The sequence below is a fragment of the Neodiprion pinetum genome, chromosome 3 (assembly GCF_021155775.2).
Source record: "Neodiprion pinetum isolate iyNeoPine1 chromosome 3, iyNeoPine1.2, whole genome shotgun sequence".
Classification (NCBI taxonomy): Eukaryota; Metazoa; Arthropoda; class Insecta; order Hymenoptera; family Diprionidae; genus Neodiprion; species Neodiprion pinetum.
The window spans coordinates 29,238,051-29,259,343 of NC_060234.1; the positions used below are offsets into that span (position 1 = coordinate 29,238,051).

The 21,293-nt window shown below is 37.9% G+C and overlaps 1 protein-coding gene across 10 annotated transcripts in view; it reads left to right on the plus strand.

Annotated features, from left to right (window-relative positions):
- The window catches only part of poe (E3 ubiquitin-protein ligase-like protein poe), a 28,032-nt gene that overhangs the window by 4,531 nt on the left and 2,208 nt on the right, over positions 1 to 21,293 (plus strand). The window contains exons 8-54 of one of the 10 annotated variants that reach the window (XM_046618844.2): positions 93 to 268; positions 355 to 523; positions 671 to 894; positions 980 to 1,103; positions 1,185 to 1,411; positions 1,899 to 2,108; positions 2,182 to 2,366; positions 2,460 to 2,601; positions 2,904 to 3,181; positions 3,291 to 3,597; positions 3,865 to 4,022; positions 4,130 to 4,357; positions 4,448 to 4,659; positions 4,830 to 5,007; positions 5,134 to 5,343; positions 5,517 to 5,708; positions 6,081 to 6,751; positions 6,880 to 7,082; positions 7,189 to 7,348; positions 7,453 to 8,834; positions 8,924 to 9,081; positions 9,358 to 9,513; positions 9,894 to 9,926; positions 10,055 to 10,256; positions 10,352 to 10,541; positions 10,667 to 11,050; positions 11,174 to 11,526; positions 11,641 to 11,754; positions 11,827 to 12,039; positions 12,612 to 12,788; positions 12,883 to 13,057; positions 13,165 to 13,315; positions 13,458 to 13,686; positions 13,832 to 13,984; positions 14,069 to 14,362; positions 14,741 to 14,967; positions 15,056 to 16,826; positions 16,949 to 17,110; positions 17,266 to 17,890; positions 17,979 to 18,169; positions 18,302 to 18,478; positions 18,623 to 19,039; positions 19,157 to 19,552; positions 19,636 to 19,770; positions 19,888 to 20,229; positions 20,317 to 20,771; positions 20,887 to 21,211. In XM_046618844.2, coding sequence (XP_046474800.1) covers positions 93 to 268; positions 355 to 523; positions 671 to 894; positions 980 to 1,103; positions 1,185 to 1,411; positions 1,899 to 2,108; positions 2,182 to 2,366; positions 2,460 to 2,601; positions 2,904 to 3,181; positions 3,291 to 3,597; positions 3,865 to 4,022; positions 4,130 to 4,357; positions 4,448 to 4,659; positions 4,830 to 5,007; positions 5,134 to 5,343; positions 5,517 to 5,708; positions 6,081 to 6,751; positions 6,880 to 7,082; positions 7,189 to 7,348; positions 7,453 to 8,834; positions 8,924 to 9,081; positions 9,358 to 9,513; positions 9,894 to 9,926; positions 10,055 to 10,256; positions 10,352 to 10,541; positions 10,667 to 11,050; positions 11,174 to 11,526; positions 11,641 to 11,754; positions 11,827 to 12,039; positions 12,612 to 12,788; positions 12,883 to 13,057; positions 13,165 to 13,315; positions 13,458 to 13,686; positions 13,832 to 13,984; positions 14,069 to 14,362; positions 14,741 to 14,967; positions 15,056 to 16,826; positions 16,949 to 17,110; positions 17,266 to 17,890; positions 17,979 to 18,169; positions 18,302 to 18,478; positions 18,623 to 19,039; positions 19,157 to 19,552; positions 19,636 to 19,770; positions 19,888 to 20,229; positions 20,317 to 20,771; positions 20,887 to 21,211 — 13,841 coding nt within the window. The remainder of the gene's footprint in view (positions 1 to 92; positions 269 to 354; positions 524 to 670; positions 895 to 979; positions 1,104 to 1,184; positions 1,412 to 1,898; positions 2,109 to 2,181; positions 2,367 to 2,459; positions 2,602 to 2,903; positions 3,182 to 3,290; positions 3,598 to 3,864; positions 4,023 to 4,129; positions 4,358 to 4,447; positions 4,660 to 4,829; positions 5,008 to 5,133; positions 5,344 to 5,516; positions 5,709 to 6,080; positions 6,752 to 6,879; positions 7,083 to 7,188; positions 7,349 to 7,452; positions 8,835 to 8,923; positions 9,082 to 9,357; positions 9,514 to 9,893; positions 9,927 to 10,054; positions 10,257 to 10,351; positions 10,542 to 10,666; positions 11,051 to 11,173; positions 11,527 to 11,640; positions 11,755 to 11,826; positions 12,040 to 12,611; positions 12,789 to 12,882; positions 13,058 to 13,164; positions 13,316 to 13,457; positions 13,687 to 13,831; positions 13,985 to 14,068; positions 14,363 to 14,740; positions 14,968 to 15,055; positions 16,827 to 16,948; positions 17,111 to 17,265; positions 17,891 to 17,978; positions 18,170 to 18,301; positions 18,479 to 18,622; positions 19,040 to 19,156; positions 19,553 to 19,635; positions 19,771 to 19,887; positions 20,230 to 20,316; positions 20,772 to 20,886; positions 21,212 to 21,293) is intronic. The other 9 variants (XM_046618846.2, XM_046618848.2, XM_046618850.2 and 6 more) reach the window with 9 other exon arrangements.

Sequence of the window (21,293 nt, forward strand, 5' to 3'; positions counted from 1 at the left end):
AAGTTTTTCCGTGCTATCATTTCTAATCAGTAATCTCAACTCTTGTCCTGTCTGTCCACTTACTAACGCTATGGTGTATGTTCACCACGTAGAACAAACTGTTATGTCGGTAGAGGAGGACAGCGAACCTATCCTGGGACTCTGGTTTGAGGAAACTTTTGCGCCGTCCGATGGTTCACCTACAAGTACAACCAAAGAACCGAATAATGAGACGAACACTGAGAGAACTACAACTGCAATTGTGCCTGACAACCGAGAGCCTCACGGAGTATGTTTATGTGTACCTGCAGAACTTAAAACAATGTGCATGATTTACTGAATACATTTTCACATATTCTTATTCCGTTATTGCAGTACATATCTTTGGCAACACAAATTTTTCAATTCATGAACCAACACCTCATTGGCAGTCGGAGTCTGTACATTCGGGAATATGTTGTGCACGGCTTAGTGGAACAGCAAATGGTTATCCTTGCAGCAATCATTAGAGACTTGGACCATGAAACTGCTAGAACCGAAACAGGTATTAAAATTTTGTTTACCTCAACTTTCAGGCACGGAGCATAGTTTACGCTAGTAGTAGCAAATTGAAAATCTCAAATTTGCTCTGAGTTACTTGACGTGAAAATAATCCACTAATTATGTAATTTTAAATGTGTAATTATTACAGGAACTATATCAGTCTTCTATGGAGCTACTTTAGGCGCAATGTATTCTGAGTTTTCGCAAGCCCTTAGCCGCTACACTCATAATTTACTAGCCCGGAATACTCTCAGCGAAGCACTGCAGAATACTTTGCTTCATCACTTAGGCGTTAGTCCTTGGTCGACTGAGAATTCCACGCCATCCTGGCCACTGCAAGTTTATCCCAGAACCTTGAGTGTTTTGGCACAGGTATTTATTCATTGTTTTTCGATCGAATCATAACATGGTGATCGCCTAAGTTGTGTCTATTAATCACTACCACTATTCTCGTCAGATTTTATTGTTGAAGCCACAGTCTGAGAAGGAAGCTGCCTGTATAAGCATTTGGCACAGACTGGTTACGACCATGGTTGAAAATGTTTGCAATCCCCCAGCTACATTTGAGACTGAGAATGAGGGTGAGATAGCATCTTTGGTTGTCTGTTTTTGCTACGTTTTTCTGCTCCAATAATTTTTAAATTTTTACGTATTTTTTTCAGATTTAAACGTAGAGCACGCTCAGCTTGTACTCTTTTTGTTTCACTCATTGAACCTGATGCAAAAAAAATCCGTGCTACTGGTGACTGGAAGTGGAGCTGTCCGATGTAGCGAAGCGGTCAAAATTCCCATGAAGGACTCGCAATTGTTACATTTATCTCGGTTACTGCTTTTACTTGAATACATGATGAAACATCTTTATGACGCTCCGCCAACACTACTTGAACAGGTAAACAGTGAAACTATGGACATTGTTTCAGTTTAATATTATTCTCAGATATTGAGGAAATGCCATACACATTGCTGCATCTGACAGTTGAGCTTTTTTGGCTTGCAAGTGCCAACCGATGTTAATCTATCTTTATCACTTTCACTTTTTCCGTTTTTCTCTTTACTCGCAGTCACTCTCTTATAATTTTCTAATTCTTTCTGGTGATTAACATTAACTTGTCAGATGCTAGAACAATCTGAGTTTACTAAAACTTAGCGAGATAACAGGGCCACCAGGTTGAAAGTGCCAACTGTGTGGTAGTAATCACCTCGTACATTTCCATAGGTAAACATAAATGCAATAAATCGGCGTGACCGAGTCATGACTGGGCAGTATGTGTTTTATTTTTTTTTTTTTTAGAATCATCTTCCTTTGATTCATGCGATATTACATTTGCTTGAATATTAGTAAACTTTAAATTCAAATTTGATTTTATACCTGTCAGGTTCAATGGAACTTATTCTCGGCAACGAGCTTAGTCTCAGATGCTAAGGAAGGAAACAAACAAGCATCCAGGATATATACGCCTTGGAAGGAAATTGAAGATAACTATCGCAAATTTGGCCCGCAAGATGAATTTGCGATGAAGCCTCGCTTTTACAACCTTACGGCAGCAGATTTCAATAATCAAGATACACCAAAACTCGATGGATTGGTAAGTGCTACCTATACTCGAAGTTCATGATTTTTTGTTTGGTACTTGTTACATGCAATCTTTCATTTGACAGGCTTGCAATTTTGTGCTTGGAACCCCAGATAAATTAAAGTATCCACTTCTTGTCGACGCCTTGATTGACATCTTGAATGTGATCAATCAAACAAGCATGCTTCAGAAACCAGCATCTGAAAATCAGGATAGAATGACTTTTACAGGATTGTGTGCGACACAGTACTGCTTTTCAATCTGCTGGAGGTATGTTGACTGAAATACAGCCGAAATAATAGTTATTATTGTAAACAATTGGACATAATATGATAATGAATTTGTCTATATTTGACACTATAGGTTGCTTCTAATGTTGCCACCTTCAACACCATATATGGACAAACTTGCCTTAGGTGAAGAGATTCCAGCAAGTCCAATGCTCCTGCATTCTCTGGTTTGGGGACCTAGAGCTGCATATAAAACATTTACTGGATGGATGAAGGTGAGTTGTTATAAATAACTGGTAAAGTCTTAAAATTTTCTCATCGCATTATCTGGTTGACATGAATGCCAACTCGATGCAATTTGTCTTTATGTGACAACACTTGTTTGGAAAAATAGATATTTATTAAAGAAATTTCATTTTTGTTTCACTAAAGCGAATCGTTTTGCAACATCTGCTAACAAAATCCAGTGAATGTTAATTTAAAGTGGCAGTACTGTGTTTAAATTTTACACATTTTTTTTGGCCTGTGCAGAGCCTTATTTCTGTGGAATTCTATATAAATATTTCTTTCTCAACAGGATTGTTTGGTAAAACAAGGCATGTATACCCAATACGCTGAAAACCTATTAAAGACCGTTTCATCTACAGTTAATTCATTAAAATATGATGTCACTCTGGCAAAAAGTTGCATTAACACGTTAAAACCCGAAATAAATCCAACTGATAAAATAATGTCAAGAGCATCTCTACCAAAGCTTAGCTCGCTTTATATTCTGGCTGCAGTAATTGGAAAACTACAAGTTCTTATGGATGAGAGCGTTTCCAAAAGTCCATCTGACAATATTGAGGCCTCCAAGTAAGTGCTTAGTATATACTCAAATTTATTATTTCGAATATTTTTTTTTAATGCTATTTTAATTTGCCAAACACTTTCTATTTCATTACGAATTTTACAATTTTTACAGAAGCCCTCAGACACCGGAATCTATTACATCTAATATCAACAAAATGGTCGTGGACATATTGCCTCACATTCTATCATTGACAGAGGCTATTTTGGCTTCTTGTAGATCTAGTCTTCTTTATCAGATACACGAAGCTTCCGAACCAGCTGGCAAATATACACTTTCAGACTATTTAGTCTTGGATGGAATTATTTGTATTGCTGGCGGTAGTTGGGCTATGGAACCTTCATTGGTATCTTTGTTACCAAACAGTGTTCGAACTGTGCTAGATAAATGGAAAACTATAAGTGTGCCAGACGTACCATGGGTAATTAAAACTTCAATTCCTAAACACTACTATCAACGTATTAAAAGTATTACAAATATGGATGGTTAGATTATAATTTTTCATCTACTGAAAAAATCAACAAGTCTTATTCGTTTGGTAGTTAACGAGACTAAAGTTTATTGCGTCGTATAGAAATTATAGGTTTCAGAATTTGTAAGACGGAAATTTTTCAAAACTTGTAAAGCTTAATCTATAAAAAACATTTGTGGCTGTATCTTACCTAGCAAATTTCATTTGTTATTGCAGAATACCTATGCAAATGATATTATACCAGCGGAAAGTTATATTCTGGCAACAGTGAATCATCATATTGGTTCACTATCAGAATATAGCACTTTCTCTATCAATCCTTCGCTGAAAAATTTACTTCTTGCACTAGTCACTTTCATCAGAGAATACATTATGTAAGTTGAAATTTATAGCACTCAATCAATGCTAAGTTCTGTTAACGGGCGCTTACTTTTGTTGAAACTATTAAGCAAAAGACGTCAATTACAATTTATTTTCATAGGAAAACTCCAGAGTCGTCAGAAATTCGGTCTCGGGCTATGGACATTCTGATATCTCTGACAATGGATGTGCGTACTGAATACCTCCAGGAAGCAGCATCCCAAACATTGGGTAGACTTATCGGTGACTGTGAAAATGAAGCTAGACAGCTGCGTGAACATCTGTTTGTACTGAATCATACCTATAATTTGATCGTCGAATATACTAGCAGCACACAAGATGTCATCAAGTAAGAAATTTTATGCACCCTTTTGTATACTGTGTAAATGTATACAGATGATCATTTTCAGATGATAATTGAATAAATTTTTCATTTTAGTGTTTCCATTGATGAAAAAATCTTGAAACAGTGTATCAAATACTGGGAGCAACTCTTGGATAAGCCAGTTGGATGTAAAGCATTAGATACATTTTTCACTCCAAACACAAACACTACTCTGGTTTCGGTTTTGTTATCTGTTTCCTCGCCCCAAGCCTCACAGCAATTCAGTACTGATGTTCTTCACTTCTTCGTCAAACTTTTCAAAACAGGTAATAACATTTGTTCACTTGGTTGGATTTCGATCAGAAATTTGTTTAAGCATCTTAAATTACAGAGACTTATAGTCTTACACTTTGTAAAGAAAAAAAAGAAAAATTTAGGGTTTCACACTTTCAAGGGGAACATTTATTTAAGTTAAAATATATTGATGTGATTTTAGCTGAAAAATCAAGTGACAGTTCTTTGGAGCGTTTATGCAGTTCGGTGTCAAATCTCGCCAATGTTGAAAGTGAAAAACTACAGGCATGGCTGCGTCACGTTATATTAGGAGCAACAAGTGTTTCACCTAGTGCATCATCCACTAACGTGCAAACGCCCACTATAATTACTGCAACTGCGTGAGTTTATTTTAAATATCCCTCTTCTTCAGAGGAAATAACATTTAGACTTCCAATTGCGAATGCTACACCTCGTTATTTATGCATGATTTTCGAATATCACTATATCATTTAACATATTTTTAGATTGGTAGCGGTCAGTGCTAATGCCGAGGATACTCAAAAAACTGATGAAGCTAATAATGCTCCTAATAATGAACAGAGTCAATGGACAGTAGCACAAGTTGCATCTACAAACAATACTCAATCTTCCAGTTCCACCGACGACCAACATATAATGCATGAAAATAGTCAGCTACTGCAAGCTCTTACCAATTACATAGTAAAAGAAAATAGGTTCGTAATTATAAATTTACTTGGAGTAAACTATCATTTCATGTCAAATTTTTATTGTACCAATTATTATTAATTGCTCTATACAGAATTAGCAGTTTACACAGAAGATGTATAAGCACACATATCTTTGTACAATGAGATAAGAATAGTACATCACATTTCTACATTTTCAGCAGTGTCAGTGATAATGTCTCTGTAACCATTTTGCAAGCTTTAATCCCACTGGGATATCACATTTTGTCGCCAGCGATTGAAGGTATTGGATTTCCAGAATTGATGCGCGTAATGTCTACCTTAGCAGATGCAGGATCTCACAAAGGACACATCTTGTTATTTAGCGCTGCTACTGAATGGATTGAACTGTGGTAGGTTAAATTACTTAAAAATTTAAAGATACACTTCGTTAATTTTGACTAAAATGAATGTTGAAGTGTTGGAAAGATAAAATCTGTATGATTTTTTTTTTCTCGCACACTCCCTTAAAGGAAGCTGTTGATAATTAAAAATTTTCATTTATGAAACTCAATTAATGGATAGGAAGTACATTCTAGAAGGTATTAGAAACAATTTACTATTTTCCAAATGATATGAAGTGTCAACTTGAATACTTTACTTATGAGTTTTCATTCCTTGACAGTTAAAGTTGTTTGTAATCAATTGGTGTTTCAATCAATATTTTGTTGAAAGCACGGACAAAAAGTGTTTGAAATGATGGAACAAATATTTCTTATTTACAGTAAACAGCAGCTGACGACAAAAGATCCACAAACTTTTGATAAACCAGTACCCTATGTAGAGGCTGGATGTTGCGTGTTGAACTATGTCGCAGACATAGTCGGAGCAATTTGTCCTCAATCGGTGCAGGGTCAAGATCGAGCAACAAGTCCACCTTGGGATGGTGTAACGTCGCTAAATGATATTACCGATAGTGATTGGGTGGACGAAATTACCCATGACGACGATGATAGTGCAGGCGAGGACTCTGATGAGGATAGTCTTTGTAATAAACTCTGCACGTTCACTATAACGCAGAAGGAGTTCATGAATCAACATTGGTATCACTGTCACACATGTAACATGGTGGATGGAGTTGGTGTATGTACAGTGTGTGCCCGTGTCTGCCACAGAGGTCATGACATTACTTATGCCAAGTATGGAAATTTCTTTTGTGACTGTGGGGCAAAAGCTGACGGGTCCTGTCAAGCTTTGATTAAACGTAGCCCTCAAAGTTCTGAACATCAAGTCACTAACACTGACATTTACAATAATACTGGAACTTCTACTGAGAGTAATACGCTTCCTCCAAGTAGCTTGAGACGTCGAGGTTCCAGTCCTGATCAACCTCACGATAGACATGAACGAAGTGAACGTGACAAGCAAAAACTTCTTGCTCTTGCAAATCAACTTGGTAAGATTTATAACCATTGTACATTATTAGAATGTGATGTCAATGAGCATTCCATATAATTTGATAGGACAGTAGACTCATAAAAGATTATGATATGGATTATCACTTCTGTATAATTTATCAAACAGAGGGTAGCAAGGATTGGGTGCTCTCACAACTATCGAACAGCGGATTGGTTTCTTCACTGGTAGAGCTCACACGAACTCTAGTATCAGCAGTTGATGCCTCTTGTCAAAAAAATTCTGCAGTTGGCTGCCACGCTAGAGCTCAATTGGCTCTTAGACAACTACACACTCTCGACAAGAAATTCGAACATACTGATCAGCTCATGGTGCGTATATTTTATATGTGTAATTGCAAAATTAATTAGCATCCTATGAGTGTATAATACATGAGTACACCCATATTCTTTTTCTTTTTTGCTCCATATAAAACAGCTCCCAACATTGGGATCTCAAGAGGGAGCATTTGAAAATGTTAGGATGAATTACGGCGGTGAGCAGGGTCAAACTATAAGGCAATTACTATCAGCACATTTAATTCGGCGTGTTGCTATGTGCTGTTTATCATCCCCACACGGAAAGAGGCAGCATCTAGGTACACGATCCAACATTTAGATATTTTATTTTCACTAGTTGATAATGCTAGAGGTTAGTTTTAATTTTCGCCTTATGGTAATGAATAAAATCTAAATTTTGCAGCAGTCTCACACGAGAAAGGGAAAATCACAGTGCTTCAGTTGAGTGCTTTATTAAAACAAGCTGATTCGTCTAAAAGGAAACTGACATTGACTAGACTTGCATCAGCACCCATACCTTTTACTGTTTTGTCAGTGACCGGCAACCAGTGGAACGAAGATTTCTTGGCTGTTTGTGGTCTTAAAGATTGTCACGTTCTGACATTCAACAGTTCTGGAACAGTATCCGATCATTTAGTATTACATCCACAACTCGAAACTGGAAATTTCATCATTAGAGCAATATGGCTTCCTGGTTCACAAACTCAGCTAGCCTTGGTTACAGCTGACTTTGTGAAGATTTATGACCTTGGAAAAGATGCGCTAAGTCCGCAGTATTATTTCCTTGTGCCAACTGGAAAAATAAGAGATTGCACCTTTATACACACAGAAAATGACATATTTCATCTACTTTTAATGTCGTCAGCTGGTTACATTTATAGCCAAGCCATGGATGAAGAAAGTTCTGCCAGACATGGACCATTCTATGTTACGAATACACTCGAAGTTTACCATTCCGAAATCAAAGAAATCAACGGCCAAGTCGGTGGTGGGGGTGTTTCCATATATTATTCACACGCCTTGCAATTGTTGTTCTTCAGTTACTCGTCAGGCAAAAGCTTTATAGCACCATTGAAATACATGGATTCGGATATTACCGTTGTATTCATGATCAATTTAGCTAACAACAAATCAAATGGGAACAAATCAAACAACAATCAGCCGCAGCCGTTATATCAGTGGAGCGAAGTTGCTAACCATCCTGGAATTGTGTGTTCCGTCTTGCAAACTAGCAACAATCCAGTAATTCTAATGATCAAGCCTGAAACTGTGATGATACAGGAAATAAAAGTTATACCAGCCAAAGCTAAGATTATGGATATGGTTGCCATAAGACACCCAAGCTCAAATGCCGAGCATAGAACTACTTTAATCCTACTTTGCGAAGATGGTAGCCTCAGAATCTATATGGCGGCTATGGAGCAAACTGGATTCTGGATGTCATCCAGCGTTCAACCAATTAGCACCATGACTTCCATGAAACCAACCAGAAAGAAGAAGTCCACCAAAACTGGAAAGCCCTCGAGTTCAGTTTCATTTCCGATTGATTTCTTTGAACATTGCCAGGCGATGAATGACGTTGAATTTGGTGGGAACGATCTGCTTCAGATATACAATGTAGCTCAAATAAAGCATCGATTAAACACTACTGGTATGTATGTTGTTTCAACAAAGGCCATGGGCTTCAATGTTGAATGTACCAATAGCGATGCAACCTTGGTTATGACTGGTGTAAGAGTTCTACTTGGAAATCAAGATGTCCAAAGAGCTCCGTTATACGTTGAGGTAAAGTTCCATATAATCATTGCAATGCTTGAAATTATTTGCATTATGTGACTATGAAATACTTACCAGAAGTATTCATATCTCAACAGGTCTTTGGACGAAGTGTACGAACAACGTTAACTCGAAGTCGATGGTTTGATATTCCACTTGCCAGGGAAGAAAGTTTGCAAGCTGACAAAAAGTTAACCATTACATTCGGTCCTTCTCAGGATCCTGAAGGCGTCATTATGGTGGATTCCATCAAAATGTTAGTTTTTATTATTATTATTATTATTCTAAAATCTTACAGTGCTCTAGAAATATTATCGATCCTTTAAACATAGTTCCCAAATGTTCTATAACTACTGGAAATCATGTCAATATCGGTTTTCATTTAGTTTCATACAAACCCATTATATTAGACTCTTAAATTTTATCCTCATGTTCATCATTTTCAACTAATATAAATAGTTTGATGATCTTGACATAGATTTAAGGCCCTCATTCTATAATAACTTCTATAATCTGGTCTTGTTTCCTGTAGCTACGGGAAGACAAAAGATGCATTTGGTTGGCCAGAAGAACCAGAAGAAATCTCTTCTGGACAATCAGCACCTGCTATTGCTGCGACTGGTGTTTCGACAAGTAACGAAACCGAAAATACAGTTGTTTCACCTGCACCACTAACTTCATTGGACAAGTATGTGGCAAAAGTTATCCAGATACTTTGCACAATTAATTGTCGTTTGTACTAACTTTCTATCCTCTTTTTTCCAAACTTTTCTTAGCTCTCATGTCGCATTTTAACAATTACTGCCCAGATTCCATATTTAATGAATGTGAACTGGTAAATCAAATTTTTTAATTTATCAGTCACGATAGTATTTTATAAAAATTTGATAGAATTGAATGATGATATTGCAGTATCTAACAAGTATTAAACCTTACGATTCATTAATATGATTCTGATGTACATGTCTTCTTAGTTGAGTTACATTTATATCTTTCATATTTGCTGCTTATTTGCATAACAAGCTTGTGTGGCATAATTTAATTTTTATTTATATTATTGTGCATCAGACCACCAAAGGATGATTCTGTCAATATAGAGAGGTAAGAAGTTTAAAATACACGGCTGAAATTTCTCACCGCCTTCTAAATACATTCAATACACTCCTTCGGATTTGTGTTATTAATTCAACATAGCGCTATAATATACGATTAAAAACTTTTGATTACAGAATGGTATCGAGTATTCTCGAAGTATTGGAATCGTCCTTCACACTAATGTCAAGCGACGACACCATTTCATCATTGAGAACAATGGCAGTTGAGGTGGCTACCAATCTTTTAACTCTACCAACTCCAGCTCCGGTTCAAATGCACACTGTAGCACTGCTCGCTGCACTACACAATACCAAAACAGCATATCACTCCTACAAGGTAAAAAATTGCAAAGCAAAAAAGTAATGATGTATTTTTAACACAGAATCTATATTCATTCATGAAACATCTTTTATGTGTACCGTTTTATTTAGGACCAGGCATTATTACTACACGTGCTTGAATCGCTCAAAGCAATGCGCGAGATTGGTGATCCAAGAAATATTGATGCTGAGAACTTTTACAGACTTGTTCTTATTGTCAGAAGCATCGCCGTTGCTCGACCTTATAATCTCGTCAAATTTGCTGATCAACATGCACCAAAATCGTTTGATGAAGCTAGTTGTGAGTCAATTTATTGAACAGCATCTGTCTTATAGTTAGTGAGCAAACTAACTAGTAAATTGAAATTCTTTAGGAAGTTATCAGATGGTTAAAATCTTTTGCCAATGCTATTGTTTACCTTTCAGTGGTGGTTTTGGAACAAGATCGTCTCGGCCCACCTAATCGCGTAAATGCCAATGCTAATCAGCATATAGTAGTTCAAATTATGGATGTTCTGTGGTCTTTACACATGACTTATCCTAAAAATATGGCGTTAGCACCGGTTGTAGTGCCAGGCCTAACGCACACGGAAGCCACTGTTCATGCAATTGTCGAGATCATACATTCGTTCACAATATGCGACGTAGAGGCAAATACACCTTTGGCTGCTAAGCTCTACATTCAACTGCTATTGAATTCTGACACTCTAGTCAGCTTCAGTGCCAAACAAGCAATAATCAGGGTCCTGCGACCGAGATACAAGAGGCGAAGAGTATATATACCAAGTCCACCACATTGTAGTACTCCAGGTAAGCGGTCTCATGATTTGAAATCGTTTCAGTTTTCTCGGATTCATAATATATGCATTTGTCTGTATTATCCATTAATTCCAATGGTCTTGCTTAAATTGGAATTCACGCTTGCTTCTGTAGGAGTAACTACCGACAATGAAGAAAAACCTGCTCCAGTTTCTTCCCAACCATCCCAAGAATCAGGAGAAAATGAACAGCAATTTGAGGTCGAAACAGTGGAACCCATGGGATTATTAGGCGCTGAAGGTAACCAAATACAAGGAGGTCCCTCTGGTCGTGCTGCAAATGCATTGGAAGCCTTGCTTGGCCCGGGCGGATTTCCCCCAGTACTCGACATCCCTCCCGATGCCGATGACGAGACTATGGTGGAATTGGCAATTGCTCTCAGTTTACAGGCCAATCTACAACCTGGCTTACAAAGCTTGCAAGCTTTGGTGGCCGAGGGACTTGCACAAGAGCAAGGGTCTGCTCAGGTAAAAAAAATTTTTATTGTGTTATCCTGAGTAACAGTCTTTATAAGTTAAACTCGAAATCGAAGGGTTTTTTGCCCATTCTACTTGGAAGTTACAACTGTTTCGCCATTTCAGGGACCAGAAGGAGGTCACTATTCTGATACGACTGCTTCTGCTGGAGGATCAGACGATGAAGGTTCTACTGCAGCTACAGACGGTAGTACGTTGAGAACATCTCCTGCTGAACAAGTAAGATTACAAGAATGTTCATTATAATCGAATAGCTTTGGTCTATAATTAATTTTCGGAATTTTACCACAGATTGGTCTATTGCAGGGTGGCAGCGGAGGCAGCAAAGGAAGTGAAAGTGGGGGAAGCGACAGTGGTGGCAGTGGTGTTGACAGCATAATTGGAGAACACAATGTTTCTGGACGTAGTTCAGCTTATGGGGAAAATGCACCAGACAGTATGCCAACTGTAGGACAGCCTCCGCAATCCGAAACCAGTTCCCTTGGAGCTCCTAATACTTTTAATGTAAGTTATTACTTGTCGTGCCATGTATAAGTTTGTGTTCCTACAGTGAATTAGTATAATATTCAAAGAAATTAATTTCTAATTCATAAATCTAGCGTTGAGAAGAAAATACTTGTTAGAATATTTCATCCCCTGAACCACAACACTTGAATTCAAAGTTAATAAACATTTCTTCAAGTTTATCTCTACTCCATCATTGAGATTGATAGATAATATGTAACTTTCATTGTTATTTTTTATCTTTTCATCAAACACTCTAAAATACAAAAGTTACAGGCATTCAAGTTTCATTGTTATATCACCATTTGGCAATGTGACAATATTATTCAGTAGTCAAAATCTGAGGAATAACTCATAATTTTAAAAATCTAAAAACCGTTGAGTACTAAACTTGGATATGGTTCACTCAAATATGCAATAAGAAAAAAGTCAAAAATGAGCTCGTTGCTTTGCTATCCAAGCAGCATGATTTGTAGGTATTTTTTCACAGTCTCAATAGGACCTTCAATTTCATAATCTATAAATTTATAGGTATTCGGTCAAAATTCATCATTTTACATTAAATGTTTTAGGCAAATGAACAAGAAGAAGGCACTGAACAGGAGCATGGTACAGAGCAAGAGAATGAAGTAGTTGGTGAAAATACTACCAAACTTCATTCGATACGCCTATTGTTATTGGACAGACTTGTCCAATTTATACCCCACCTTACTAATGTGTCTGGTGTACTGGCCATTCCTTTCATGCAGGTTAGTGAACCTAATATATATGGATACATATGTATATATTTTTTATAATATTGAGATTCTGAGTAGTTTTACAATTTTGACTTGATAATCACAGGTAATATTAATGCTCACATCCGATCTTGATGGCCAAGACGAAAGGGACCGAACCTGCATTGAGAACTTGTTAAAGGCACTTGTTAAAGAACTTGAGATGGATAAACCTGATACAACCAATATTTGTCAACGCAGCAGTAAGAGAGAGGTTCACCTCGTGATTATGCGACTTCTGAGTGAGTATAAACTATGATTTGAAAAAAATAATAATCAAAGGCCGATTGTATTGAATTTGACTGCCTAGTATATGATTAAGCTCAAAACCTTCTAATTTATATTCCAGGTGTTTTAATGTCGCGATCAAAATATAACAGTAAAGCTCAGATCGAAAATCCAAACTTTGTTTCTCAGACGACAGCAGCAATTCTAAGCAAAGCTGGAGTGATTGATTACTGTTTGACACTGTTGAAGTCATTGCTCGAATACTGGAAATCGTAAGTGTTGTTTTTTTTTCTTTTCCTTTCTTTTATTAATTTAGAAAAAATAAAAGAAAAAAAAAATTTCCGAAATGAAAAGTATTTCTGGGTAAGTTGTCTAGTTTGAACAATATATACAGACTAGAGATATTGCTTCCAGAACTACAACTGAAGAATCTGGAACTGTGATCGGCGGACAATTGCTGAAAGATCATCTAACTACTTTACCTCCAGACATGTCTCCATTCTTCCTGCGCCAATATGTAAAAGGACATGCCAGCGATGTATTTGATGCATACCCTCAGTTGTTGACTGAGATGGCTCTTCGTCTTCCATATCAAGTTCACAAATATGCTGAAAGTAGCACGTCTCAGCCTGCATTTGAGCAGGTAGATCTCCAATATGATTGCAATTTTTTAAAGAATGCAAGAAAGCAACTGAAACTTTCACTTTACCCAATACAATACAATACATTATAAATATTGTTAATTCCATGAATATTTTTTTAACTCCTTACCGATTTACGTTATCAAGCAGGCCTGGTACTTCTATCTTTGCGAATATATGATGTCGTATCAAACTCCGTTTGTGCGGCGTCAAGTACGGAAATTGCTACTCTTTATTTGTGGTAATAAGGACAAGTACAGACAGCTTCGAGACCTGCACGCACTGGTGTCTCATGTACAGGTAAATAAATATTTCTTCTTATTGCATAATAATCTCTCGAGAATATTGGAAATATTCTTTATGGACTTGTTTCTGTTCTTTCAGTCGGTGCAACAGTGCTGTAACACAGGAGGTTATGATCCGTTGCAAGCTCGACCTCACTCTATCACCCTGCCTTATGACTCCCTTGTAGAGCTTATAGAACATCTAAAATGCTGCGTGGAGATAGCTACGAGCCGGACTGGAAACTGGCAACGGTTTTGCTTAAAACAAAATACTGTGCTTTCTTACTTACTAACAGTTTCAACATTGTTAGATGAGGGGGTGAGCGCAACAGTATTGCAGTTACTGCAGTGTGCCATATGTTCGTCTACTAAGTCTAAAGATGCTAAAGTAAAAGTAAGTTTCTCTTTTCCTTTGAATTTTCAACAAATGAAGTGAAGTACTGTGACATAAGTCAAGTTTTTTTTTTTTAACCATGCACAGTCGCACTGAGACGATTACGTCTCAAGCGAAATATCACTTGGGAATTTTTCTAGCATTCTCGCTCAGTTTACAAATGTGTCGTATAAAATATAATAACTGTTGTACTCAAATAATCGTGGATTCACATTCTAAAAGGAGTCAAATGTATTCATGAATTTAACACGTTGAAAACTGTACGTGGACGTTTTTGTCCCAGTGCGACCAAGAAAGCAGTGAATTTACAGCGCGACTGCGCAGGGTTAAATTGAACAGCAATATAAAATGTGCAAAACCTTTTTTCAATGTGTTCAGGAATCTAAAACTGTAAGTAACACTAAAGAACGACGTGACCGTGAAAAATCGGAAGACTCAGATACTGAAGCAAAGTTTGAAGAAACTCAATGTGTTACCTTGGTTGAACAAATACAGCAACAAGTTTCTCCGGGTCTACTTACTAAGTTTATACAAACGTTCCTGCTAGAAACCAATAACACGAATGTACGCTGGCAAGCACATTCGCTTGTATTGGCTATTTATAAGTAAGTCACATTATCAATTCAGTCACTGTAAACTTATGTCACGTCATAATGATATTGTAACGACATTCGATTATTTAATATTTTGCAGAAATTGTAACCCAGCGAATCAGGAAGCGCTACTAGACCTTTTATGGCGTTTATGGCCACTGCTTCCCGTTTACGGCCGTAAAGCGGCACAATTTGTTGATTTATTGGGCTACTTCTCACTGAAAACACCCCATACCGGCAAAAAGATGCATACGTACATGGAACAAGCGGTTGCTGTTTTGCATGCTCAAAATCAACTCCTTTCGCGACATCCAAATGCAAATTTGTATGCAAACTTAGCGCAATTTGTTGAATTGGATGGATATTATCTGGAAAGTGAACCTTGTCTGGTGTGCAATAATCCGGAGGTCCCATTGGCCACGATCAAACTCTCGTCCATCAAAGTGGATTCAAAGTTCACTACGACAACGCAAATCGTGAAGCTGGTTGGCAGCCACACTATTAGTCGCATCACCCTACGAATAGGTGATTTAAAAAGAACAAAAATGGTTCGGACCATTAACGTATTCTACAATAACAGATCAGTGCAAGCTGTTGTTGAATTGAAGAATAAACCAGCCATGTGGCATAAAGCTAAAAAGATCACACTCGCTCAAGGTCAAACTGAGATTAAAATGGAATTTCCTTTGCCAATTGTTGCCTGCAATTTAATGATCGAATATGCTGATTTCTATGAAAACATTCAAGCCTCTTCAGAGACTCTACAGTGCCCAAGATGTTCTGCAAGTGTTCCAGCAAATCCTGGAGTTTGTGCCAACTGTGGCGAAAACGTATTTCAATGCCACAAATGTCGTGCGATTAATTACGATGAGAAAGATCCATTCCTGTGCCATGCCTGCGGCTTTTGCAAGTATGCTAAATTTGACTATACACTTACTGGTAGACCTTGTTGTGCTGTTGATCCTATAGAAAGCGATGATGATCGTAAGAAAACAGTAGGTACAATAAATACACTACTAGAAAAAGCAGACAGAGTATATAAAACATTGATTTCAAACAAACCAACATTGGAGATGTTACTGGTTAAAATTTCCGAGCACCGATTAGATCGCGGTCTTGAAGATGGAGTCCAGGTTTCCGGTAGTACTCAAGTTAATCGAGCCATTCAACTACTTGCTCAGAGATATTGTGGCGAGTGTAAAACTTCCTTTGAAGAGTTGAGTAAAATAATTCAAAGAGTTCTTGCTTGTCGGAGAGAGCTGGTGGCTTATGACAGAAATCAACGAGATCAGACCGTTACTCCACGGGCTTCTAGTCACGCATCTACCAGCCGTGGATCTTCCAGAGAAGAAACAATCATCCCTCCTATGGGTCGATGCTACGGATGTGCATCTGCTGCCACAGAACACTGTCTAACACTTTTACGTGCACTAGCCACGAATGGGGCTGCAAGAGAAGTATTGTGCAAACAAGGATTGATCCAAGAGCTTGTTGAAAACAATTTGCGCAAAGGCACCGTACAAATGCAAGAAGAAGTACGCCAGTTACTATGCCTTGTAACCAGAGATAATATGCATTCTACTAAAGAGCTGTGCACACTCCTGACAGGTCGTATCACAATGACATTGAAAGGTCGTGTCGCAGCATTCGACTTGGCCTTAGCAGTTAGACATGAAATGGCACTTTTAGCTGCACTTATACAAAAAGAAGATGCATGTTGGGAGCAAAAGTTGCGTTGCGTCATGCAGCTATTCTTGATGGCTTGCAAAGATTCAAAAAGTCCGGTTGTCATGGAAAGCATAATTTTGCCATGCTTGAAAATTCTACAAGGTCTGATTAAGCCTGATCAACCTATTTCAAAGAAAAACAAAGTGAGTGATCACATATCCTTTCTTGTTTCACTTCATTACTGAATGCTCAACCACATAACATATTTCAGTAACTATAGAACTCGTATGTTTTTCGCAAATATAATATATTCATTGTTCAACAGGATAAGACTATTGATTCGCTAGCAACTGTCCAACCTCCTGAGGGGGTGAGCATTGATGTTGGAAAATGGTTAAGCGGAGATCCAAAACATTCATATTCTGAATGGCTTCAACGTATGCCAGCCAAGAAACCAGAACGTCCTCCAAGTAAACCGTTGAAGAAGGTAGACATATACTTGTATAATATTTTTTACTTGGCAGACTCTATTTGAAAGAAATTAAGGATATCCTATACATTTTTTATTATAAAACTACCATGTAGGAAACTTAATTAAATGTTGAGAAAATTTTCAAATATTCTTCATCCTACAATATACAGGAAGAAGCTCGTGTGTTATATTTGATGGAGAAATACGGTCATCGCTGGCACTATCGCTGCATGCGTCTGCGAGGTATACAACCCTTAAAGTTGGCTGATGGAGCATGGTTGAAAGAAGTTTTGTTCAACCCAAGTTCGAGGCTAGCCCGACAGGTAGCATGCAACATGGTCGAGAGTCTTTGCCAAGGAACAGAACGTAAAAAAGAAGTTCTCGTTCTTCTGACATGCTACTTAGAAGAATTGCGCTCTGCCGGTGAAAGTAGCACTGAATTTCTATCATTATATCAAAGTCTGATCCGACAACCGCCGTGGAAACAGTTTCTGGCAGTACGTGGAGTCATGTCTCTTCTCGCCGATCTTCTTACTCGAGAAATTGAAGAGCTGCATCATCTAGAAGAAACCACGTTAACCAGTGATCTTGCTCAAGGCTATTCCTTGAAAATGTTGACTGAACTCCTAGCTACGTTCCTGGAACAAGAAAATATTAAACAACAGTACAAGGGTCGCCTAGTAGGAGCCGTACTCAATGGATATTTGTCACTGCGCCGTCTTGTAGTTCAACGCACAAGGCTCATTGACGATACTCAAGAAAAGTTATTGGAACTCTTGGAAGAAATGACATCTGGTATTTAAAAATAACTTTACTTACTTGCTGTTTTACTACAGTAAATCACTTGGTAAATCGAATGATTCTACTGTTTTTTTTTTTCCAGGTACAGAAGCGGAAACAAAAGCTTTCATGTCCGTGTGTGTTGAAACTATTCAAAAATACAGCATCTCAGATGTCCGGACACCTGTTTTTGTATTTGAACGTTTGTGTTCAATCATATACCCTGAAGAAAACGATATTGGCGAGTTCTTTTTAACCCTAGAGAAAGATCCTCAGCAAGAAGACTTTTTACAGGTAAATGATGAACATCATCTTAATCAAAACCATACGAAATCAATTGATGTATATAAGCATTGAACATGATTATTGATTGTGAATTGTTTTCTTGACGACAATTGTATTATTCAAATATGAATTGTTTATTAGGGACGCATGTTGGGCAATCCATATAGCAGTCTGGAGCCAGGCTTGGGTCCCTTGATGCGAGACGTCAAGAATAAAATCTGTCAAGACTGCGAACTTGTTGCACTGCTTGAAGATGATAATGGCATGGAACTTTTGGTGAACAATAAGATCATCAGCCTTGATTTACCAGTAAAAGATGTATGTCAGCTTTATACATACAATCAAAATATACACATATCAAACCCTAAGCTTATGACACAGAAAATATAAATGAATCTCTATTGTTGAAGTACCCTCGTCATACGTGAACTAACTGAAGAATGAAATTTTTTTTCTCCTCAGGTTTATAAAAAAATATGGGTATTAGAGGGTGGTGAGTGCGATGCAATGCGAGTTGTTTATCGTATGCGAGGACTTCTTGGTGACGCAACTGAAGAATTTGTAGAAACGCTGAATGCAAGCAGCGAACAGGAAGTGAATAACGAAGAAGTCTATAAAATGGCCAATATTTTAGCTGACTGTGGAGGTCTCCAAGTTATGCTCGATAGACTTGCGGCCATTCGGGATGTCAGTCGAGCGAGGCCGCTTCTTCAGGTCCTCTTGAAATTATTTAGATTATCTGTAAAGGTCAAGAAAAATCAAGAAGTACTCAGCAGACCTGAGGTCGGTGCCGTTACGGTGCTTTTAGACGTACTTCAAAGATGTGTTGTCAGTGAGCCAGACAAGTCTCAAGCTAAAGTCACTGAACAACTACTTGATGTAAGTAGTACCGATATTCTATATCTGAATCCTGTATCCAGATATAAATAGAAATTTAAAAAAAAATAATACTCGATACATTTTCAAATTATCTAATTTTATCTTTTTTTTCCATAGATTATGGAGACGATTCTAGCCAACGCGGCATCTCAGCCTCTGTCTGCCTTTGAAGCATTCTCTCGAACTCTAGGTGGACCTGACCATGTCAAAGCTTTGTTATCATGTACCCAATCAGCAGCTGTCAGACAAAGTAATAATGTACTAGTACATCTGGCACGAGTGCTGGCGGCACTCACATATGGTAATCAGGAGAAAATGGCTTTGCTTTGCGACTATTTCAAGCCTGTACTGGATTTCTATAAGTTTGACTTCGAACACACATCCGAAGACGAGCAAAAGTTGGAGCTATTCTGCATTCTTACACAAGGGATTGAAAGAAACGCTATCGGAAATACATTAAAAGACCATATAATCAACATGGGCATTGTGAAAGATGCTCTGGAATACATTACAGTGAGTTATTATGAGAACACTTGTATAACTTTTCGGTTTATGAAACAATTATTGAATTCAAATGTTGAAACGTTTTATTGCAGCTACATGCTCCATGTGTCAAACCAACCCTCTTGCGTACAGACAGTGATGAATTGAAAGAATTTATCTCCAAACCTGCCCTTAAGTACATCTTACGTTTTCTTACTGGTTTGGCAACTGATCATGAACCGACACAGGTAATTGTATTGTGTATTCGTTATTAATATGCTTTGATAAATGTTGCAATACATTTACATTGTATCCCAACCTGACTTTACAATCGACAATATTGAAGTGAATTTAACTCTTCACAGCTGGCCGTATCACAAGATACAATTCCTATAATTCATAGACTTGAACAAGTCTCATCTGACGAACATGTTGGTTCACTTGCTGAAAACTTATTAGAAGCATTGCGTACCAATGAAAGAGTAGCTGAATTGATTGAGGAAGCACGACAGCACACCCGTAGTGAAAAGAAACGAATGGCCATGGCGATGCGCGAGAAGCAGTTAGGTGCTCTGGGTATGCGAACCAATGACAAGGGTCAAGTAACCGCTAGTGGTACTATTCTTCAGCAGATGGAAGATCTTGGGGATGAAACTGGCCTCGTGTGTGTGATTTGTCGAGAAGGCTACAAGTTCCAGCCTGCCAAGGTTTGTATTGGAAAGGTTGAGATTAGATGTCTTTGTATTTTGCTATATTATATGAGGTCGATTGTACAATCAAATGCGTGGTTCCAGGTTCTTGGTATTTACACGTTTACGAAACGCTGCAACGTGGAAGAGTTTGAAACTAAGCAACGGAAAACAGTCGGGTATACCACAGTAACTCATTTCAATGTGGTGCATGTAGACTGCCATATGTCTGCTGTACGACTAGCACGAGCAAGAGACGAATGGGAAAGTGCCGCATTGCAAAATGCAAATACTAAATGTAATGGACTCTTGCCTCTGTGGGGTCCTCAAGTACCGGAGTCTGCCTTTGCTAGCTGCTTAGCTAGGCACAATACGTATCTACTAGAATGCACTGGTCATCGAGATATATCTTATACATCTACTGTCCACGATTTGAAACTACTATTGTTACGCTTTGCTCAAGAAAAGAGTTTTCACGATGATACTGGTGGAGGTGGGCCACAGTCGAATATGCACGCAATTCCTTATCTTCTCCATATGGCTCTTTACGTAATCAACACGTGAGTTTTGTATTATTGTGTTGAACGTACAGTATTTCTTGATTTTTGTAAAACTTTCAACAATTGATGTTGGCCCAGATTTATTGCTATTATATTGTTCAATCATTGTTTTCAGTACCAGGTCATCCGCCAGGGAAGAAAAAATATTAATCAGCTACTTAGAATCTGCACAAAGTCCAGCGTGGCTGGAGAGTTGCTATGAAGCTGAAGGTCCTCTATATCAGTGCACTCTTTCTCTTCTCTTGCTGTCACATACGCGATGGGCACAACTACGACTTTCTCATTTACGCAGGCTAATTGTAATGGCACATCAGCGACATGTTTCACCCTCATCATCGAACAAAACTATTTCCGATACAACGGTAAAAGATTACACCGTCTACAAAAGTGCTTTGATTTTCTTCGGGCTTATCGACTCGATCTACGCAAATCTCTTCAAAGTAAGTTTTTAATAATTGCATTAATTTTGCAAATAATTTTAATATATTGATTCATTGCGTTATGGATTCAAATTTTGGAGAA